The sequence below is a fragment of the Pseudoliparis swirei genome, chromosome 20, assembly GCF_029220125.1.
Source record: "Pseudoliparis swirei isolate HS2019 ecotype Mariana Trench chromosome 20, NWPU_hadal_v1, whole genome shotgun sequence".
Taxonomy (NCBI): Eukaryota; Metazoa; Chordata; class Actinopteri; order Perciformes; family Liparidae; genus Pseudoliparis; species Pseudoliparis swirei.
Window position 1 is genome coordinate 13,743,666 of NC_079407.1, and position 23,991 is coordinate 13,767,656.

At 46.7% G+C, this 23,991-nt stretch overlaps 1 protein-coding gene across 5 annotated transcripts in view; it reads right to left on the bottom strand.

Moving 5' to 3' along the window:
- nectin1b (nectin cell adhesion molecule 1b) overlaps positions 1–23,991 on the bottom strand; it is a 145,595-nt gene that overhangs the window by 82,937 nt on the left and 38,667 nt on the right. For all 5 annotated transcript variants that reach the window (XM_056440481.1, XM_056440480.1, XM_056440484.1 and 2 more), the window contains exons 2-5: positions 15,407–15,778; positions 13,609–13,908; positions 12,758–12,875; positions 8,881–9,032 (exon numbers count right to left, since the gene is read on the bottom strand). In XM_056440481.1, the coding sequence (XP_056296456.1) occupies positions 8,881–9,032; positions 12,758–12,875; positions 13,609–13,908; positions 15,407–15,778 (942 nt within the window). The remainder of the gene's footprint in view (positions 1–8,880; positions 9,033–12,757; positions 12,876–13,608; positions 13,909–15,406; positions 15,779–23,991) is intronic.

Genomic DNA, 23,991 nt, shown 5'->3' on the forward strand with positions numbered 1-23,991 from the left:
TGAATGTGCCAGTGGTCGTGAAGTCATGGAAATGTAACGCTGCCTGAACGAATGAAAGCTCATCACTGACGGGGCCTTAATATGCTGCCGGGGAGCCAAGGCGAAGCTCTTCTTCTCCACTTGCCTCCCAAATATCCAGCGCTTTCTTTTCCCGTTCGTTTTTTAAAAACGGATTCTCTCGGCGCTATTGCCGACTGAACAGAGGCCCGAGCTTTCCTCGCGTTTACGGAAAACGAGGCATTTTCCAATCATCTGATTGGTTATTAAAATGAAATTTTGCTGAGGAAAAAAAAAAAAAAAAAAAAACCGGATGGACCGCCGGAGGAGAAAACACTTCCCAAAATATCCAGACTTCATCTGCAGTGAAGCACGAAACAACTCCAAGGCCCGGCTGAGCAACATGGACTGCTGCAGAAGCGGCATCGGGCTCTTTTTAACTCCAGCTGGGGACCAAGGACATTTACAGTCTCTGGATTACGTTTGTGGCTGTTTATAGTATCAATAAGTCATCGCATCAAGAAGCGCGACTAAAATGACAAATTAGACCACATCAATGTTGTTAAGCACTGGAAAACAGTAGTTTCCAAAAGGCTTGGGAGAACAGCGTGTTTCATGCTCTTGTTGATGTAATAAGGTCATTCTGTGCTACGCAGGTTGTGATAATCACTCTAAATACGCCTTTAATGAGCAATGAATATTTACACCGGCATCTAAACACCAACGCTGTTTTAAGAACCATGTGTGCACATGAGGTACAAATATTAATGCATCTCTACATTTCCCTGCTAGCCCGCATGTGGCCGCAGTGCTCAGTGGAAGTGCTTTGAGGACGACTTATGGGTCAGCGGTCACGCAGCAAACTATATCGGCACGTTCCGAAGGCGTTAAGTCGGTGGAGTAGGGGGCGGGGGTCGATGTTTGTTGACAAGCGCCGTCCAAACCCTCAGATTCTTCTCCGTCTCCTCCTTGTTGTTTTCTCTATCCGCCATCTCCTTGTTGTTATTTGGGAGCTCTGTGTGTAATGACTGAATCACCACGCAGCACTGTGGAGCCAGTGGTCAGACCCTGAGACAGCGTCTGACCTACTTCATCAGGCTCTCAGGGAGGCGCGACAGATCCAACACCACACTGGGCGTACAGCGAGGAGGAGGAGGAGGAGGAAGAAGAAAAGGAGGCCGGAAGAGCAGAGTTAGCCAATCCCCACCCTTGAACCCACTCCATCTGTCTGCCACATCCCTCTCCTCTGCATATTCTCCGGAGAGCCAAAACAGCAAGCCGTGCAGAAACAAACGTTGAGAGATAAATCACCGCAATCTCGGTTGCGCCGCTCTCACATGCCGCCGCCCCCTGGTGGCATTTCCATTTCGCTCCCACAGCCAGGCTGAATGTCTCAAGAAAGAGATCCCTTTACACAGTGAGCCTCCTCCTCATTCTTCTCCCCCGAAATGACGCCACGCGGTCCCCCTCAGTGCTCTCCCGGCCACGGCGCATCGCAAGAGAGGCTTTATGGGGCGGCCTATGGCGTGCAAGCAAAGGCTCATGCTAATGTCTCATTTGGATAATGAGGTGTATTCTTGGCAGGATCTGAGCAGCGTGTAGACCCTCCCGTAGTGAGGACGGGAGGTGTGTGTGTGTGTGTGGGTGTTTGGTTGGGTGTGTGTGTGTGTGTGTTGGGGGGGAGGGGGTGTCACTCCCTCAGACTGCGGAAGAGAATCCTTCCGGGGTTTGTAGCTGCCTGATTGGGAATCTCAAGGGTGATGAGAAACGAGTAGGGAGACCACGACGCCGAACGAGGTCCCTCCGCCCGATCTGGCTGCAAATCATAAACACTCTACACACATATATATATAAATACACACACACACACACACACATACGCACGTGTGGCGTTTGGATCTATGAATAATGCAAGCTGTGAAGTGAGACGGCAACACTGCGAATGTGCTTCAGTGCGCATATTGAGACAGACTCCACTGTGACAGGAGAAGACAAACACATTTCACATTGCTGGGGGAGCCACTGCAAAGCTGACATCATAATGTCTCTTGTCTCTGTCAAGGGGAGAGAAAGCAGACAAATGGCTGCGCGGAGCAACGCTGCTGTTAGATGTCAGCAATGTATGGCGCGCCACTTGTTTTATTGGAGGGAGCTTTATCGCAAGTAGCGATCCTACAGAGGAAGAGAAAACGACGGACCCTCGCGGTGATGCGTCTGTCCCTCACCTGATAACATCACGCCAGCAACACCTGTGTGCTTCACAGTTTGGGGTTCGTCAACCGCTGTGGAACAATTTACAGCCGAATGGTTGCAATGGTTTTTTTTGGCCCTGCAAAAACCACAAAATCTCCCTTCAAGTTCCGTGAAACGGTACCATCGCATCTTAAATGCGATGCAACTCGAGACAGAGAGGAACCAATCGGATGTTTTGGAGTAAGTTGTGTTGGGAGAGGGAGGTTTAATTTGATAGGGAGGAAGTTAATGTTTAATTTGATGTTTTTTTTCCTTTCAGATGGGGTCGATTTCATTCTGCAAATCGTTTATGTCCCAGCTGTTCGTTTCTTTAAAGAAATAAGGTAAAACCAGAGTGTTGACAACAACTCGCTGCTGCCTTGCTGCCAACCTGGTGGTGAGCATTATATAGACACAGCTAGTGTTCTAGGGCAGGGATTCCCAAAGTGTGGTGCGCGCACCCCTAGGGGTGCGCGAGCTGTCTCTAGGGGGTGCGCGAGAGGAAAAATGTAATGGCGGTCTAATGGTGTAATAATTAATATTAAACATTCTCAGGGCTCTCAAGTGTCACGCATTGAGCGTGAGACTCAGTGGCGTCCCTAGGCTAAAACACATTAGCCCCGAATGTTAATTTAAAAAATAAAAAAGATTTGGCACACAAGTGGTTAACACCTCCAGGTCGCACGTGACGTCATTCACCCAAAACAGCGGAGTCAAACTGGCAGCAGGCGCACGTAACAGCAAGCTGCTGTCTGAGAGTGTTTCTATATGTCTACAAATTTCGCTGCTTCACTCTTCTGGGCTAAGCCCAGCGCCGCCGCTCCCATAACGCGCATCGCTCTGCCGTGTTACGCGCCGACACATCCGCGCACACAGGTGAGCACACTCACGAGAAAAACTCACTAGCACCCCCCCCCCCCCCCTCCCTCCCGTCAACAACTCTTCTCGGAGCAAAAAATAAATAAAAGTGTGGGGGATTGGGGGTGCGTGAACCCGGTCGGGATGCAGAAGGGGGTGCGTGGCCTAAAAAGTTTGGGAACCCCTGTTCTAGGCGATGGCCCGTTTGTTTGCATTGCTTATGTCGAGCCAAAAAATATATTTTCAAGTGGTGAATAACCCTAGTGAAAAATCGGAATTTATTATAATATTTGTTTTTAAGCACTGGTTCTCCCTCTCTTGAGAAGGGCAGCGGTGAACACCGGGAGTCATGTCCACAGCATCCCGTCCTCTCGCCCATCTCCTTCTGCACCGCTCCTAACTTCTGTTTTCTCAGGAGCCCATTTCTGGAATCCACTTTGCCTTTCTAACTAAATCCCCCCCCCCCCCCCCATAATAAAACAACAACTTCCTTTATTTATGTATATTTCCATTGGACTGCCTATGTTTTATTCATCTCCTATTCCTCCGGTAAGATGTCCTCTCCCCCTCCTCCCACCTCTTTTCTATCAACTTCATTTGCTCACACGGGAGCGAACTATTGCTTGTTCATGCAAGCGTGAACAGATGTCGGCGCCGGTTGCCCGCGCTCGCAGAAGGATCCGTCCTCACGCCCTCCTTGCTAAATTGATGAGAACGCTCTCACTCCATCCAGTTTAACCTGAGTGCTGGAGCCCAGCAGCCGAGCCGGCTGCACCTCGGTGCCTCAGCTGCGGCGAATGGCGATGAACGTTGCCGTCAACGTGAGTGGATTCACCGAAAGAACGGTGCCGCACACTAGCGTGACCATGCGCTGCTCCGATATTATCCTTCTAATGCACCAGGAATTATGCATCGTCTTTCACTCGGCCCGGCCCCCATCTCCATCTCAGAAAGACTAACCCAGTGTGTGTGTGTGTATTTGTGTTGGGGTGGGGGCAGTCAAGGTTAAAAAAGTTGAAAAGATTATTCAAGTGTGTAAACAAATCCGCTCGGTGGTGAATGTAGTTTTACTGAAGGAAATGTTCCCACAAGGCACATTGTGGGAACACACACATACACACAAACAGATACACACACACACACACACACACACTTTCCTCAGTGGTGATAATGACATAATTGTTCGGCAATCCTGACAAAACGGCTATTCATCAAGTCTTATTATGCGCTGGGAAGAAATGTAAGATGGCACCATTGATTAGTTTTGAGCGTGATGTTGGAAAAGCTGATTGTTGTGCTCTCTTAAATTGGTCTTTGAGGTTTCAGCCCTCTTCCAGCGGCCTCACCCGCTGCAATACTTCACCATTTGACAAACGAATCTTTCATTGCGAGGCTGTTTAATTGTCTTATTTTTTCTTCTCCATGGCCTCTGATGCCCACGAGTAATCCGCTGATTAATCAGATCTGACGACTTGTCAACCTTTCCTCAGGAGATTTCTGAACTGAATGGGAATGAGAGGTGTTCGCAAGGAAGACACCCATCACATGCAGCTCATCTCTTTCACCATAGATAACTCTTCTTCCTCCTCCTCCTCTTCTTCATACTCCCTTTCTTCTTTTTTTCCATCACACTTTCTCTTCCACCTTTTTTTTTCTCTCCGAGATTGAGGATTGATTAAAACTGGAGATAGGTTCATTAGATTCTGACAAGCGGCACCGTATCTGTGGAACACATGTCCTTGGAGAAAGCCGCCTCGGCTCACGTGACTCACCGCAGTCTGGGCCCTTTTGGCAGCAAACACCAGCTCCAGACTAATTGAAACAAGGTGCTCCGTGGCCCCTCTATCTGCCGAGGTGACAGTTACGCAGCTCCCACAAATCTGTCCATGCAAAAACTGAGGGGCTTGATTAAAATGCGCCTTTAGCTCCATCAGTGTTGCTTCCCGGTGTGAGAAAATGGCTTTTTTATTTGTTCCTGCGAAACAAACAAGTTGTCACGGATATTTTATCTCGCCAGTCTCCCTGGCAGGTGTATCTTGTTGTGTCAATTTTGAAGCTCAATTTTAAAGCGCAACTTCAAAATGAAAACAAAAAAGGCGACTAGCAGTAGTCTGGATGACGAGAGAACAACGTAGGTCTGTCGGGTATAGTTTACTGCTGGCTCTAAAAGCCCAGAGTGACTCTGGAAACACAGAACTCTTCGGACTGCCTCTCAATCCAACACCAAATAAATGTGCCCTCAACCCAAAAATGAACATCTCACGTTCAGCACAAGTCCAGACATTGTCAGCTCTGGAAGTTAATGAAGCATCAGCACACTTCTTTACCTCCACCACCGGATCATTCCACACCGCCAGTGTCAAGGCTGCAAAAGAGCACATGAAAGACTGGGAGGGGGACAAAAGCCTCAATTTCACCTCTCACGGTCTTCTCATCCATGTCTTCATAACTGATGTTAAGTCCACCACAAGCGGATGTACTTTCAGATGCCATCTAAACCGACATGCTTCCTCTTTGCACGTATCCTCGTAGCTCGACGGTGATGCAGGCGAATGTGCCGACAGACCTGCTAGGCTAGCATTTCACGACATCAGCAAAGAGCACACTCGTATGATCCCACTGAAACGGATCAATGTGGGACTTGCGTGAGACACAAGGGCAAGACAGCTCCTGTTCCTACCTGCTGCTCCACTCCTCTCTGCAGCCTCAAGCAGAAACCCATACGAGTGTTTGACAGTCAACTCGAACTTCTGCAACTTGACTGGGTGCCATTTTGGAGCTGAGGCTGTGTAGGACGCTTCAGGAGGGGAGGCTGGTTCTTCACCATTTAACTTGCCACGGTTACTATGGGAACTGGCAACATGCTTTTAAAGGCTTGTCTGGGACCCTTTGGGAATGCCATCTAACAGTAGAGAACTTCCACCTGCAGCTCCACTGAAATAAAGGTTCCAAAAGCTTTATTTAGAGATATTTTCCTGCCCAAAAATATTTGCTAATTTTTGCATTAAGGGTTCTTGATGAGACGAAAGGCTCCATTAAGAACCCCTTTTCTACAAAGAACCCTTTTTTAGGAGGAAAGACTTCATCAACGATTGTTGAAAACATGGGTCTTCCGAGCCCAAGCACCCCCAATAACTGGAAACGTGAACCCTGATTTTTTACAGTTTAAATTGTAGTTCCAGATTTCTCTTAGGACAGTTGGCTTAGACTTCAAGGAGTCATTTTAATCAAAGCCTACAATAGCTGGTTTGGGTTTCCATGGCAGCAGGCTCACAAGTGACCGTAAAGTCAGGGATAGGGCTCAAGTTGTTATGGGTAAACCCCCCCTGGGTGGGTTCTACAGAAAACCCTTAGAATAGTATAGGGTTCTCAGTAGAAGCCCATGGATGGATTGTTGTTAGTACCCTTAGAAGGTGGAAAGGTTCTTGATAGAACCCAGAGACAGGGTTCTGGGCGGAACCTTGACAACATAGAAGGGTTATCTCACAGTATAACCCTATAAGTTGGGTTCTAGGTGGAGCCTTCTGAAAATGTTCCAGGTGGAGGATTTAGAAAACCCTGTATGGTTCTAGCTCAGGGGTCACAAACCTTTTTGACACAGAGAGCTACTTCAAGGGTACAAAATAATACTAAGGGCTACTTGTTTGAAATAAACTTCCCGAAAAACACATTTGCATAAATCACCTTTTAATAATGAGCTGCCACACGACATCCACGTGGTTTGATGTAACCTGAAGCTTTTATAACTAAGGTCTTTTGATTGTTCTGACCAACATTCTGATTAAGAACATAGATTGTGCCGAAGACTCGGACAGTAATACTGAACCTTTTAAGAAGAATAGGTCCTCTGCACCCACTGTCAGTGTGCAGGCCCTAATATGAATAAGTAAAGTGGTTATGTTTGCGCTCGCAGCATTTATTTTTAAGCCCTGGATATTTATTGTTAGAGATAGAATTTCAGGGTCATAGTGAGATGTTATGTTCAGTTGGCCTCTATCACTGAGATAAAGATGAACTAGTTCAGTTTCTAATATACCATTCAATGGAGAAACATATTACACTCATTAACAACTCCTGACATTCTGTAACTACCTGGATTTACAGGTCACTCTGTGCACCATTTACTTTGAGCTAAACTCATTGGCTGTAAACTTTTTCTCCTTCTGACTCTACTCGCAAAGACGGAGTTCTTTCATCTGAAGTAAAAGTGACAATCAAGTTGTCAAGTAGAAAGTAGGCAACAGTTTAGATCTCTTGATGATGTGTACATACTAAGTGTATTCATTACAGTTCATTCATAGATTGATAGGAAGTAAGCCAACCTGGGAGCCAAGAGGGTTTTCAAATTAAATGATTACATATTAGTTAACCTGTTGCCAAACAAACATCACACCGTTATATGGCTCAAAGAAAACAATGCAGAGAAAGAAGGCTGGGATTCAAATTTGGCATTCAGACTAAATTGAAAGTGAATGTGCTCTGATTATTGTAGCCACACGCTGATAAAATTATATGGACAAATGATTAGAATAAACCGAAAGACTGCAGGAACAATAGCAATTGGGTTTGTTAATTTAAGCAATCAATACAAAAGCAGAAATATAAAATTACTTTGGTGCCTTTGTTTTGCCTTAACAAAAGGGAAACAGTACTTTATGCCAAAACAGTGGCAATCTCTTTGGAACACAACTACTCAATACAAGCAGACGCCAGTTGATTTCCTGACACTAGATTAGTTTTTCACTTTTCTGCTTGGTAAGTAAGGGCTGCTCATGCTTGTTTGAGATTTCTATTATCACATTACTAACTCGCCTACTTTGGGACAGGCAACTTCTCAAAGGGCAGGTAATGACATCACATCCTTATACGGCCCAGCTTTTCCCCCTTTACCAGTAGAGCATAACACATTGAAAGAGAGGAAACAGAAGACAAAAAAGAAATGAAATGATACTGTAGGGCACAGCTGTTCACTTCACACCAAGCACAGCGTTCCCAGAGACGCCGACATGAGTCAACATGCAAAGCAATGCGAGTTAGAACACCCCCGCTTCCCAGAAACCAAGCAGCACAAGAATATAGTGGGGAATAAAAAAAAAGAAAAGAAGCCTTTCCATTCCGACCAGAGCAAAACTGTGACGGTCCCCCAATACCACACGCACAGCTGGTACCAGTAGAAGAAGATTCCTACAATGGTACAATGTACAGCTCAGATCTGGTATAGATTGTAGCAAAGTCTTTGAGTGCAGAGTATCGTCTCCTATGGAGGAACCGCAGTGCGTGTGTGCCAGCTTTGAAGTGGCAGGCGAAAGGGAACCGATTCAGTTTTGTTTCCCCCGGAAGACAGAAGAGACACAAAGAATGAACTCAGCAACAGAGGAGAGAGAGGCACGGGCCCGTTTTGGAGAGATAAGAGCATGATGCAGGGTTGCAGGCTAACCATGACCAACGCAGTACCCTCACCTCAAACCTCCCCCATTTGTTTGTTTTTTTACTTGATGTTATCTCAAGCACCAATAATACAACTGCTTTGTATCGCTCCCACACATGCGCCTGGGTCCGGACCGGGGCTGGCTGGATGTGGGCGCCTGTTGTGTTTTCACAATCACACAGGCGATGTGCTGCCATCACGCCGTCCCTTGCCCATGTGCGGATATTTGTGTTTGATCGCTAAATTTCTCTATGTTTGTGCGTGTATGGGGGGATATTTTAGGAGGGGGGTACTGTATTGATGCGAGCCATGCCAGAGTTACAGAGGAGAGAAGAGAACGGAAGCGACCGCCGTCATCAGACTACCTGTGATGTTGACGTCCACGACGGCGGGGCGGGTCCCGATGCTGTTGGTCGCGTCGCAGACGTACATGCGGGCCAGGTCGGAGGTCACCGGCCCCTTGAAGAACAGGGTGTTGTTCTTGATCTCTACATTGCTGGGCAGGGAGCCGTTCAATCTGTGGAGATAGAGAGTAAGAGAGAGGCAATAATGTAGACGCCATAAAAAAAAAAAAGAATTACACCAGACCACGCTCCCAGAAGCGGCAACGCAATTCAAGGCGCATACAAAAAACGGTCTCTCATGCCAAACACACCTGGATGGAAATGTGTGGGGGAGATAAATACCAGAAATATTTGACAGCACTATATTTCAGCCATCATCCCATCAAGTCCAAACAAAATTGTGAGGACAGGGAATCCCAGCAGGTCCAAACAGGTAAGACATAGTTGATGCCTGAGGACAAATGCATATTTTCTTTTTTGGCATGTGGGATATAAAACAGACAGTGGTAGGAGGAGGAGGAGGGGGCAGGGCTTCGTTCCTCTACCACGCCACAGCTTACGCGGCTGAACTTAAAGCTCAGGGGAGCCGTCAGGAGAGGCAGCTGATCAAGCGATAAATGCAGAATGCACCAGACAAGCCGGGCTGTCAATGCGAACTGGAGCCCAGTCTCTGCCCTGCCCGAGGTGTTTGTCTTCATGGTCGGCTGTATCTCTCTTCAACGTGCTCAGACTTGCTTGTGTCTTTTGATCAGGTCAGCACACTTCTGAGGTCACAGAGCACAGGCACACCTCCCTTGTATTATCTGGAACGCTTTTTAAGGAGCCCGGGGGCTGGTGGGGGGGACGAAAGGTATCAAATTCCCTGACAATTAGATGCTTCCTGTCGACTTCCCTTTCGATCAGCTCCATTGGCTGCTATGAATGGATTTAAGAGCTACAAACGCGACTGTGATGGTATTGAGCGGGGCTTCGGTCTGAGCGAGGTGAGCAAACTCTGAGTCAAAAGACGAGAGTTTTTTTCTCTCTTAGCAACACAGCAGTCGCAGCAGAGAACAAAAGTAATAGAAAGAGCTGTAAGCAAGTTGTTTTCCATCTGCCACCCTAGAAATGCATCTTGCAAAGGAGCTGCAAACAACCCTGAATACAGTATGTCACGATTCAATAATCAGTCACCTTGTGAGCCTCTAGCAAATGCTGAGTTCTGAAAACCCCAATTAATTTGCAGCAGAAATTAAAGGCTGGCTGCAGAAATTAAAGGCTGGCTGCGATTCACCACATATCCAGATCATTTGTCATCCAAATGTGTGTGTGTTGTGTGTGTGTGTGTGTGTGTTGGCGAGGAGCCTGAGGTGCAGCGAAATGAAAGGCTGACAAACAGGTCGAGAGGGATGCAGATAGTTTGATGACTGGCCACCCCGCTGGACACGACATCAGTCAGCCCGCCCTCCCACCATAAACCGCACAATCGTGTAGGCGACTTTAAACTTGAAAAATGTTAATAAATATCTGTCCTTTAAAGGCTTGAATTAAAAATATCCCTGTTATTTACAGTCAGGTCTAAGAAGACAATTCACATTGAAAACGGTTGACGGATTAGAAGAGATAACAATATTTATTAAAGGAAAAAAACGAGTGGTTTCTGTGCTTTAAACTAACACATACGACTTAAATCAAACAGACATCTGTTAGGTTGGCCTGAAAGTGTCCACGCTTTTATGTTAAATGCTAAATGTGAGCTTTCATTGTTTTTGGGGCGCCGCGACAACATATGGAATATAAACTAATGGCTTATGTTAAATAAAAGGGGCAATAAACTTGGCTTAAATAGAAATGAATGAGGCATCTGGCAATCTGTGAGTCTTATGCAGAGCTACGGGTGAATCGACAGCTTCCTTACGCTGGCCTTTAAAATCGACATTAAGAGTGGAATCACTTGTTCCAGAAAGAGATAAGTGAGCTAATTAGAGTGGAGTTTGAGCCGAGGGAGCGGATGTGTGAGCACCAATGATGCTTTTCAGGGACAGAGAAGAGAATATCACGTCCGAAAACTTCGCACGCAAATGATTGAGTTATACTTGATCATGACCAACTCTCCCCCGACTTCGTATTCCTGTGCCCACTGAAGACTCTGCAGCACCCACTAAAAACCGACTCAGCAAATGAGCCCTGCAAACAAAGACTTCAAAAACAAACATTGAAGTTCACACAGGGTGTGTTCTGTAATGCAGTTCCCCATGAGCCCATTTTGAGGAATAGCTCTGGCTTTGTGCTCGAAGAAAAACATTCAAATAATCAAAGATGCACAGATTATTTTTAAAATGTTTTTTTGTTAAAGGATTGTAGTGTAAACAAGTGATTTCAGGCAAACCAAGTACTTTAGAAAAAGAAGAAAAAAATAAATTGACAATGTAAATACATGAATACGAAATAATGTTGCTCTGTCTCAGAAGCATTCATATTCTTTGGATTTGGCTGCAACTCTCATGTTTGTGTGTGTGGTTGGAGTGCCGGCCTGTTCTGGATCCTTCGGTCACAGCCTTGTGCTGACCTCCACAGTGGAGCCCAGGGGAACCTTCACAACAGATTTGGCATCTCATTTTCAGAGGAGCAATGGCCGTCCCATCCTATCTGTCAGCACTGTGCCTTCGTCTTTCTAGATCACATCTCTTCACCCTTCTCCTTCTCCTCCTCCTCCTCCTCTTTTCTCCCACTATCTCCCTAAATCTCTCCTTGCATCCGAGAAAAAGGAGAGAAAATAAACAAGCATGGAGTGTTCTCCATCTCGGCTTCTTCTTTTGCTGCTCTGTGTGTCTTAGTGTTTCTGCCCTTAGAGCTAAAAGAATATAAAAAGAAAAAGGGGAGAAAAAAAAACCCTCTCTATGCCTCATTAAAATCCAACAGTGGCCCGTAGAGTAGATACAATGAGGGCACAATGGTGTATCAATCCACAGCCATTCAAGTCTAATGACATATTTCTCAACCCCGCCTTCACAGAGCAATCACACGACAAATTGCCATATTTATCTCTCAATTTTACCGCATAATACTTTCATCTAGAGCTGTGATACTCACAAAAAGTTGCTTTGTATTCAGAGAGCTGAACATAATTTGTTCTATTTTTCTAAAAATATATATTTTGCGGGTCTCAGTGCTTGCATGTAAACCACATTGTTTCCACATGAACAGCTTTCATGCAAAGGCTCGCAGCAGATCAAACCCGGGGTTATTGGGCGATTCCCAGAGGCATTACATATGTTAACGTCTCTTTTTGCCCATGCGCTTGCAGCGAGAGCCTCGGAGGCAAGATGACAGTGATGTCAGCCCCGCGGTATGTCGGCCTAATCCTCGGCTCTGACTCCAGCTTCCCCCCTCCCTCCCCTCCCTGTGTCAGAGGTGGGCCTTCTGTGCCCTCTGGAGAACACAACGACACTAAGAACTGCGCGTTCCTACAGCTCTCTACCTGCATGCCCGGTCCTCCGACTTTAAAGAGAACCCCCCCCCCCCCAAAAAAGAAAAGCGAAGCGTGTTCTGTTTGCATTTAGCTTCCAGTATCTGTGACCGCCAGTGGAGATAGGGGGGCGTGTGTAATAGGACCATTGTGCTCAGCCTCGGGTCCTGGTCTTAACTCCGTTACACGTTTCATAAGCAAACATATAAACAGAGACACTTTTTCTGAAGATGATGAAGGGAGTTGGTGTGTTTTTATGAAGCAAATTACTTTCTTGTATGACTTGAAACAAGTGTTGGAAAAAAAAGGACTGCATTAAACAATGTTAAATTGCTTTGCTGGGCTTTAGTAAGTCATCCTTGCTTGTTCCACAAAGAAGAAACAACACGTAGCGATGCCATCGAGTCCTCACAGCCTTAATGGGTTTTGTTAGGGTTCAGTCAGACTCACAGTTTCCACTGGTAGATGGTGACAGGGGGGTTGGCATCAGCCTTACAGGTCAGCTGAACATTCAGACGGTTCAGGTACCAGTTTCCATCAAAGCCCTCGATCTTCACCTCCGGTTCGTCTGCAAGAGAGACACACTGGAGTCAATTCACCGCCTCACAACATCTTACAAAAACACTGCTGTCTCACGAGACTGTGCCTCTAAAGCTATCGCTAAATGAAACAATCTAGATAAATAATATTTGTTGTAATTTCTTGTGTTATTATTCAATTCCTATTTTCTTAGTAGGAGTCTGGTGTCTACTCAGCAGCTCATTTGCAGTTTTGCTCTGGACTCGTCAACTGGAAAAGCTGTGTTGGCAAGAGGTTTGTTTACTGTAAACTCTGGTTGATCTGTTTACTCTTGCAGCAGGAGAAAAAATATGATGCATGAGAACATGAAATACAGGTGAAAATGAGTTCAAACCGATTTTCACATTTCATGAAAAAGAAAAGTGGCTTTTATTGTTAAAATAGTAAAAAATAGACTTAAAGTTTGAGAGTTTTCAAGTTAATACTTCATTGTGGGTTAGAACAAGTTTACTAAAATAAATGTAATGTTCTCATCGTGTCTGTTTCTGTTTTAGCACCTGTCTCTTTAAGCCCCCCTCTTTTAAGAAGCATATATGGCAATCCCATGTTTTCTCATCTAGGTAGCTCAAAAAGAACTTACTGGGGTGTCTTATTTCAGCGTATATGGGTGGTAGACACTCCAGACACCCAAATGTATTTGCAAAAGCACAGAAAATATCATGTTTTTTCACCCACAATATGACTACTTTTATCACGGGAGCTTTGAGAGAGAAGATTATTACACTGCACGTTGAGCACCACGCTGTCTGTGATCCGTTCAGTCCGGTACGTCACGATGCACGTGAGCTTCTGCTTGTGGGTCTCGCGGCTCGGCACAACCATGTAGCTGCTGCGCACCGTCACCGTCCCGTTCGGGTTGCGCGTCTCCTGGAAAGTGGCCTCGCCCTTCAACTTGGTGTCCCATTTGATCACGCTAGTGGGCTTCCCGTTGGCCGACACGCAAGTTGCGACGGTCATCTTGTGTTTCGTGGCCTTGGCAACAATTGTGGGCGTCGTCAAAGTCATGCTTGTCGTGGGCCGAACTGTAGAGAGGAGAACAATTGAGAGAGACAATTGAGTTACATCAGTGAGATTAAACAGAGATCTTGTATATGAGTTTACCTCAGATTGTAGCGTCTCCTTCACCTTCAATCAGATATTCAAAGAAAATCAAACTCAGCTCGGGAGATGAAAACAAGGTTCTACCTCTAACCACGCAAAGGTTTGCCTCTTTACTTCCTAAGCCACTCACAGATTGACAACCCCCTTGCCTACCCGAATGCACATCCAATTTGAATCCTTTGAGTTGCCAATTAGTCATCTACTCTCAGCACATCAAAAGGCATGCTTGAAAAAAATGCTGAGCATGCTTGAACAAATGCACAGCTGAAAGAGATGGGACGAGAAGAGGCCTCTTTGAAGGCCGCCGCGAGGTTATGACCACGCAGGTTCCGAGCATTCACTGAGCCACGCGGAAGCCTTCAAAAAGATAATAGACCTGGGAAGCTTGGCGACACAAAATGGGGACTCAAAGCTGACAAGAAGCCCCGGCAACGGGGACTACTTAGGCCAAGTGCTTTTATTCTCTTTTCTGAGGCTTAATGGAGAAAAAAACACTTATTTTCTAATTAGATGTCTAATCAGAGCAAGCGTGCAACCTTTTCAAAGATGCCTCTCGCCCAAAATAAACTACGTCTCAGACACTCCCCCCCCCCACCCCCAACTCCCCTTCAAAATGAGATTATTCAAGCCAAATTACACACTCTGTAGTGGCCTTATTGATTTCCATCTCACCTGCCATTTTCATTGACTGCTCTCTGCAGCTGTTTCCTATTTATTTTTCTATTTTTGTCAAAGCCCACACCGGCCAATCCGGGAGTGGTGTTAAACGACACATCACCCCTCAACACTGAGCTTTGCATACACAACAGGGTCCTCAACGAAGTATTTAACCGTGATGGTGCCAGTTGACGGAGCTGCTCACCAAATTACAGGGCGGGGAGGTTTAACGGTGAAGAACATGGTTCTAGCACCAGCTTTAGCAAACAGAGAAACAGCACCTTCTAAAGGTATTCTACCTACATAACAATGAAGCCTGTGGCAATGAAATAATGAGCGATAAAAAGCTCTTTCTTTTAGATATCAGTTTGACCCTGTCTTTTCTGATTCAGGAGAAAAGGGATTTTTTTTTGCTGCCTCAAGGTCAAAAAGAGACCAAATTTAGTTGCCAGGTTTAAAGTCCCTGTGACTTCTCTTCAGGACAGCAACAAAGTGCTGGAGGAAGCGGATGATACATGCTTTTGACAGGCAGGCAACTTTTTGGGGTCCCTGAATATCGTCACTGAAACAACTTGGAAAGGGTCGAGCGTTTAGAGTTCTTAACTTCCTGATTCGACATGGCAAACATTTATATTTGGGCCCAAAATTCATTCAACATCTACCCGTGTGTGAAACTATTGCGGAGACAAAAAGATGTTTGCAAAAAGAGCTGCGATTAGATTACTTAAAATACGAAACACTGACAATCTCCATTGCACTCACCAAATACAGTGAGGTTGACCATGTTCTCCCGGTTTCCCGCGGGAAACGTGGTGTACTCGCAGATGTAGGCAGCTTCGTCCGACAGCTGCAGGCTGGAGAACACGATGGTGGTGTCCTCCAGCAAGGGCATGTGGTGGCGGACCGCCGCCTGCTTGAAGGTGACGCGCTCCTTGAAGGGCGGCAGGACGGACACGCCGAGGGCCGGGTTGGCTATGGCCACGTTCTGCTTGGTGCCGTTGAGGAGTTTCTGCCAGGTGACTTGGGAGATCTTAACCGGCGGGTTGCTGTTGATGAAGATGCAGCGCAGCTCAACTTGTGAGCCCACAAAGCCAGACTTGCTGGGGTCCATCTGCACCATCTGCCCGTTGCCAGCTAGAAGTAACAAGCAGAAAGAAGAGGGGGGGGGGGGGGAAAGGACATTTAATTAACAAGTGTCCAAGGCCAAGCAAAGCACTCCATTCAATAGCAAGTACATGCACTGGGAGTTAAAGGGTGGATTCAGCCTCCGAGGTAATACTGGCATGCACAACACTCAGTCCACACACTCGCTAACCGCCTCGGAGGCCACGTCTGCTCCTTTTACATTGGTACCAAGAGTCGCTACAGTGTGGTGGGGTGGGGGCACATCTAAACGACCCCGTCTTTGTCCACGAGTGTGTGCTGCCGCCGAAGGGCCGAGCGAGGACCAATGCATCGCAAATGAATGAGAACGAGGGCAGTGAGGTGGAGCTAAGTCATCGTCTGCAGCCCCCCAACCACCCAGCCCACCCCCTCTTAACCAGCAACACACTGGCTGGCCCATTGTAATATTAATTACTTTTTACACACGAATACTTTAATGACTGCCAAGAGCTCCAATTGAAAAAAACAATGTGTAAGCATTCCAAACAACGGGAAAACACACATTATCTGTAGAAAAAGAACGTCAATTGCGGTCCTCTCCCTTGCTGTCTCAGCCTCAATTCTTCCATGCATATGCTGACCTCTTACTAAATGCCCTTCTTTCTCGTGCCCTTCTTTCTCGTTTAATTTACAAATGTGACAATACTTTGCAACTTCCAGCAACTCAAAAGAGAGGATTTGCTGCTTGTCTCTGTTTACGATTGTTTTTTTTATGTATTTAATGAAAATATGTAAATTGAGAAATCACAAAAAGAAAAAGAAAAGAATCAACAGAAAAATCCAAACACTAAATAAATAAATACAAATTAAAATGGAAATAATGTTCTGTTCTGTTGTTCTTCTTTGTTCCTTAAATGTGATTCTCCAGTGCCGAAAAAACCGACTCTCACCAGATCTAAAAATGACTGCTTCCTGAACAGACGTGTTCCCGAACTGCCGCAGGGCTCGAGCAAACTGATTTGTTCCCCACATCGTTGTTATCCCAAGCTCTGATTTATGTTCCTTTCCAGGTGAAGTCTGACGATGTCCTGCTTCCTGGTCCGACAAACCCCTGGCCGGGCTTCGTATTTACAACAAGCTGCAGCTATAATTAATACCTCTCATGGATGGACGAGGACCCACAGGAGGAAATGATGAAACTCCTCCGTTATCACACCGAAATCATGAAGCCACCGGTGAATGTCAAGTCACAAACGGAGAGGAAATATGTGGCCTTAAAGTAGAGGGCGGGGGGGCCCACTGCACGCGTGCAACACAAACAGAGCGTCTCCTTTGCGCTGAGTAACCACATCACAACGGCGGATAATCTCTGCGTTCGGAGAGAAAACTTTCTACAGGGGGCTTTAAAATGTGGAAGAATATGTGAGGGGGGATCGGTTCATGTGCACACCCACTGAATACAATATCCGATGCAGTCTATCTTTAACTGTACATGAATCCGCGGCGGAGTGATAGGGCGAGCCGTTTGTGCGGGCTGTCAAACTGTCTCGGCAGCGGCGTCTCCTCATAAAAACTGACGGTAGGCAGGCGAAGCACCGGGGCACGATGCAGGCCGGGGAAACACTTGGCCCAGACTCGGGCTGGAAGACCATTAAAGGCGAACAATGGATTTTCTTTCCATCTTTCACAAGAGGACGGGTTGAGTGGCTCGCGCCGGGAAAAAAGGCAATGCGTTAGGAAAGAAAGGCAATTTCTACCCGTTGTGGAGTACTTTCGCTCGAATACGTCCTCCGCTGCAGACATCAAATCATATATATATAAAACACTAAGTGACAACCTTTGAAGTTACTGAGTGCACATCATCTTTCATTTCCTTCTGACCACATCAGCCAGACCCTCTATGTGGAGGGATTTAGACTTGGGGGAATTGGAAAATGACAGATTGATTTGCTAATACGGTTTGACAGGGAGGACAGGCAACCTTGTCATCTGCACCTATAGAAGCACCTGTGTCCTTGTGCACCTCAGGGGCAACGCTGCACTCCCTTTTATCACAGCTTAGATTATCAGTTGTGGCGGCTCTAGTACGATTTCTTATTATTATTTTTGAGAAAGCAAACACAATTTACTGTGTGACAACACCAGTTAAAGTGCAATCTTAAGTTGGAGCGATGCGGGGGGTGGGTGAGGGGTGGGGTTGTGCAGGAGGACTGTACAAACTCATAAACATGTACCTGGCCAGACCTCGTCCGCTTGACAGCTAAAAACAATACTGGCAAGGACTGGCTTTGTGGAAAGCTGGAGCCCCTCCCTCCCTCTCTCCCTCTGCTCTTCCTCCTTCGAGTCCAACGCTCCCCACTCAGACTGAACCAAATAAACAGCAGCTCATGCAAATGGAAACCAGAGGAATAGGCATAATTACACAGCCACAGAGCCCAAATCCTCCCCTCCGTGAAGGGGCTGTGGGCGCCCACAGGGACCCCTTTCACTCAAGGATTCGGAGGAGTCCTCGGCTAAGCACACTAGAGCTGTAATTACAGACTACACCACTGCGCGGCAAAGCCACGGAGGAGCAGAGCCACATTCATGCGAGGGGCATTACGAGGGGAGATTTCCGTGACGGTTATGAGAGCCAGTGGTGCAGAGACAGAGGGGGAAGAAGAAAAAGTAAAGTGGTGGGGATGCGGTGCTGGCGAGGGGGAGAGGAAGGGGGCGCTTAAGGGAGATTTGTAAGTTTTCTCCGGAGGAGGGAGGGGGTTTAGAGGCCGACTGGCTTTGTTCCAACACTGACTTGAAGCTGACAGGAGGGTGACAGTCATGCTCCAGCACACCTGAGGCTCCACAGCCTCCTCAAGAGAGGAGCCCTATTTCTGGGAGGAAAGGCATTGGGGCAAACAAACAAAGCATGCCCAAGCCGGCAGAATATCTCCAACAAAAGAGTGCTTTGTTTCACACCAGGTGAGCCGACTTGGATCAAGGGGACATAAGGGGAACTGTTCAAACAGCTGTTGTACCGCCTGGCCTTGCGCTGATAGCGAGAGAGACTCAAGGCCGTGGCACGGCGCCGTGCACAGCACATTCAGCTGTAATAAGATCGGGCCGGTCAGGCAGCAAGGAAAAGCATGTGCTTTGTGTTGTTTTGCATATGGCACATTGGACAATGTCCTGCACCAAATAACCGTCTTTGGTCAAATGGGTCTCTTATGGCGCGTGGACGATAACTAGGGAAATGCAATCCTCACTGCAGAGAGTTCTGATCAGAGAAGCCGAGGGCTGGATGTATATGGAAGTAGACTGTTTTGAAGCTTTGGACTTTGTCGCCATCTTGGGTTTTTTTGCAACCCCAATTGACTAGAAGGTGGAGCTCAGTACAATCGAACAACTTTGCAATTAACAGAGTTATAATTAACTTTCAAGAACTGACCGACGGGACAGCGCCGTGGTAACAAGGTAGCCACAGCCAAAAGCATATCGATTTGACTCTAAATGGACGATTATTTATGAAATAAACATATAGAAGATTTGAAACTAGCGATTGAGAACATGAACTAATGTTTACAATGTTTACTGAGGGAATAAATCAAGAGAGTAGTAGGGCCATGTTCTCATAGACTTCAATACAACCAGACTTCTTGTTGCAACCAGAGGAGTTGCCTTAGTCTCTTTAAATCAATCAGAGATGTTATCACCCACATGGGGAAACAAACATGGATCTGAAACACAAGCGTGATTTCCTTTCTGTAACAAATCAAAAATGAATGAGAATTAACATGTCTGCGTGTCCATGGTGCTCTGCCGGAAACTGGTGGATTGCTCCCTGCAGGTGGGGACAGAGTGCCTGCCCCAAGCGAAGGAGTTAAAGTATCTCGGGGGCTTGTTCACGAGTGAGGGTAAGATGGAGCGGGAGATCGACAGGCGGATCGGTGCGGCTGCAGCAGTGAAACAGGCGCTGTACCGGTCTGTCTTGGCGAAGAGGAGCTGAGCCGAAAGGCAAAGCTCTCAATGTACTGGTCGGTCTACGTTCCAACCCTCACCAATGGTCACGAACTTTGGGTAGTAACCGAAAGAACGAGGTCGCGAATACAAGCGGCCCAAATGAGTTTCCTCCGTAGGGTGGCTGGGCTCAGAGAGAGGATAAGGAGCTCGGACATCAGGAGGGAGCTTGGAGTCGAGCTGCTACTCCTTCGCATCGAAAGGAGTCAGCTGAGGTGGTTCGGGCATCTGATTCGGATGCCTCCTGGACGCCTCCCGTTAGAGGTTTTCCAGGGACGTCCTACTGGGAGGAGACCCTGGGGAAGACCCAGGACACGCTGGAGAGATTACATCTCCCGGCTGGCCTGGGAACGCCTCGGGATCCCCCAGAAGGAGCTGGAAAGTGTTGCGGGCGAGAGGGAAGTCTGGGTCGACCTGCTGGGTCTGCTGCCCCCGCGACCCGACCCCGGAATAAGGGGATGAGAATGGATGGATGGATGTCTGCTTGTGTCTCTGCTGCAGAGGGGGAATATGATCAAATTACTGTTTTAACACTAAATATACTACATTCATCCATCTGCTTAATCCCAGATATTCCTCAATTCAATGTAAAAGCTGACCTTGCACTACATTTTTAAAAAAAACATCCTAAACCCTTATATTGAAAAACAGGGCATCTACCTTAATACATAGGAAGCTTAATTTCTATTAAAAAAACCAAAAGGCTTCTTCTTGGCAGCTCATCTCGCCATGGATATATATTTAACACTAATGTCTTTTCTTTTCTTCTTTCTTAGCTGAACTGGCCCACAACCAACAATATTTCAAAAGACTTTTGTTGGCTCATTTACCACGGGCCAATCTCATCCAAGAGGAATCTATTAGCGAGTCAAACAAAGTTCTCAATAATTCACCTCGGTGTGAGGAAGGCAAAGATTAAATAGGACTCGATGCATATTTTAAAAGAAGCACTCATTAATGTCTTCTATTTAAAGCCGCACCAGGCAACTTAGCACACCGTCAGTCCCAAATGGCAGTGAGATGTCGCCGTTTGAAGACTTAAAAAAAGAAGACAATGTGTAGTGCGATGTCGTTGAACTGTAACCTTCTTTGGCTTAAATGCCGTCTGCTTTCATGGGAGGAGAGAGAGTCCAGTTTTCTTCTTTTTTTCACCGGGGCTGAGCGCTTTCACCAGTACAGACGGGGGAGATTTCTTGGTCCTGTCCAAGCGCAATTGAAATGCTACAATTTAATTCAGACAAATAGATCCCATTTGTGATGTGTCAGTTTGTAAGAGACGCAACACCCTCTTCCACCAAAGCGCTCATCTAGCGATTCAGGCAGATAAATTGGATGTATTTTGGTATAAATTTCTTGCCAAACGCAGGATATAAAGCTGAGGATTCTCTTCGTGCTCGATTTGCTTTGATTACTCCATTGTTACTTAAGTGGGATGGTGGATGGATAAAACACGGCTTGAGCCACTGGGGATAATTACTGTTTAATGCAGTCCCAGTTCCCACGGCAATGGTATGGGCCTCTGTGCTCCCCCTATTCATGACCACACATGAGGTGTTTACTGGGGGGTAGGGTGTGTAGTCCATACACACACACACAAACATAAGTTGTTTGTTTATTCCCCTGATTTATTCTCTATTTTAGAGTTCAACTGGCGGCATTTAACCGGCGTTATCAACAGATAGAAGTGCTTTTTAAATGCACTATGAATTTAATGATATGAGCCATCTCACCGGAGGCGTTACCACATCCAGACAGGGCACTTCATTTAGCAGGAGCAGTCCATGTTTGATGTTGCTTTTTCGTCGAGCATTCAGTTTCTTTTTTTCTTCTTCTTCTCCCTGAGATGGAGCAGCATGCGTCAGACAATTTGCTTTAATCTACACTCCGACACTATTTGAGGGTGCGTCTGCTGGGTCTCTTGGGTAAACAATGGCGTACCTGCCAAACCGGCTCCCTCTACCCTCCGTCTCCCTGAGCAAACATTGCAACTGCAGAGGCGAAGCCCTCACTGGAACAGATGCATCGTAGACCTGCTCCTAATTTGCCACTATCTGGTTTAGATTTGAAACAGTCTTTTGTTGAGGACGATGTAACATCTGCTGAGCTGTAAACGTTAATGATTATCGTTGATGTTTATTATGCTCGGCAACTTCCCGATCTGGGATGGCTCCGTAGCGCTTTTTAGTTTTTTTAACTATTCCCACTGCCCGTGTGTGATGACCGAGCGCCGCTGCTCAGCAGCAATGTGTCCTCCAACTTTCAGGTTGGCCAGTCAACCACGTGCACCGATTCTCACTTAATGGGGCTGCATCCATCGCTGTGTGTGAGCACAAGTCCGCCCGCACACACACACACACACACACACACACACACACACACACACACACACACACACACACACACACACACACACACACACACACACACACACACACACACACACACACACACACACACACACACACACACACACACACGAGCGGCATCAAGGCTTTTCAAATGTCATGGGGATGCATCAGCTAGCCTGCAACAGAGCTTCTCATCATATTTCATTGTGGTAATGATTCAGCCGTGAATGAAACACAGGGTGAAAAACGCCACTTCTCCATTTCGTTGTTATGGTATTTCAAAGAAGCAAACAATAGATGACACCGTGGAGTATGCTGTGCCCTTCTTTTCTTTTCATTTAGCAAGATCGTCTTGCTAAATGATCTTTGAATATGACAACTGAAGCTGGCCCAAAAATAAAATAAGGCTTTTGCCCCAGAGAGCGAGAGAGAGCGAGAGAGAGAGAGAGAGTCAACACAGTATTAGAGAGCTCTGACCCTCCCCCTGCAGCTTAACTAAACAAGGCCACCACGGTTTCGGTTCTACGACACAAAATAAACAGCCCCGACGTTACCTGACCAACTGGCGAGATGACATCACCCACTGATGCCAGATAACAAGCAAATGTCAGTCAACAAAAGGTCTGGGCACGAGTGGACGGCAGGGAGAATGCAACTGATAAATGAGTGACTGTGAGCGTTACAGTTTGACTGAAACTGACGGGGGGACAGGGGGAGGAACACGGGCTAGATCCAGGTGCCGACATTGTCAAAGTGTGGGATCAGAAACAAAACGCTGCGGTGGGAGAGCATTAATGGCGAGATAATAACTCGCTTCATGAGACAGATCTCAAGCCACGACACAGGGGAGCACTTATTCAGACCAGTCAATTAGTCGACAAAGCACCTCGCCCACAGGAAGGCCTCAGCGCACATGGTGATTACCACTGGTTATGTTACAATAACGCAGCACGTATGTTTCTGGGCTTGTCAGAAGTCTTCACGCAGGTGTGGGGGAGGGGGGGGGTCTGTGGGTGGCCGCAGGTACCGGTTGAAAAGCACGGCAGGCGTTAAATGGGTTGAGGATATTGTATAAATGTGATGTAGAGGATTTCGGGGATTTGCGGGGGAGGCTAAGCAGCGGGAGTGACGAGCAGCGGGTCAGACATGGCGAGCAGATTATAGCACTCAGGATATTAAAGCGGGGAGGAGACGATGTCGCAGGCAACACACCTCCCGTGGAAATCTCCGTATTAGCACAGGGTGACACGGAGCCTACGTGCGCGCACTTATTTTGACACGGTCGACATTTGCTCTCCAAGAACAGGGCTCTTGGAGAGCAAATGTCGACCGTGTGAAATCGTGTCGCACGAGGTGCTTAGCTCACCCTGTGCAAATCTCTGCAAAATCCTTCATCACAGGAGCACGCCTTGGGGCCCTGAGGTTAGGATGCGACCTGCTCGTGGTAGAGGTCAAAGAGGATGAGACTTACATTCTTCCTAATGGAGCAATTAAAAAGGTTCCCTTAAGCTCACCTGACATGTCCCCGTAAAGACAATGTTTAAAAAAGTGTAGATAAGTAAAGCTCCGGGACAAACAAACGACTACGTCCAACAATGAGCCAATCTTCCTCATCTTTGTAGAGAGTTGCACATGCTCAGTACGGATTGGGTCACAAGTGACAGGCTGATAAATGATGACTGGCGTACCCTGGCGATACCCGATCCAGCATTGTAGACTGTATTAGAGGCATTTGTGAATTGGGGAATTAAAAAAAAACATCCAATGCAAACTGAAAGAAATAAAATCATCTCACCAGTAGCATTGACCGAATACTGAAATGAACCAGTCGTCTGTGTACGCGTGTCGAAGGAATTAAGCACAAAGAAACAGGATTATGAATTTTTCCCCATAGTCATATCA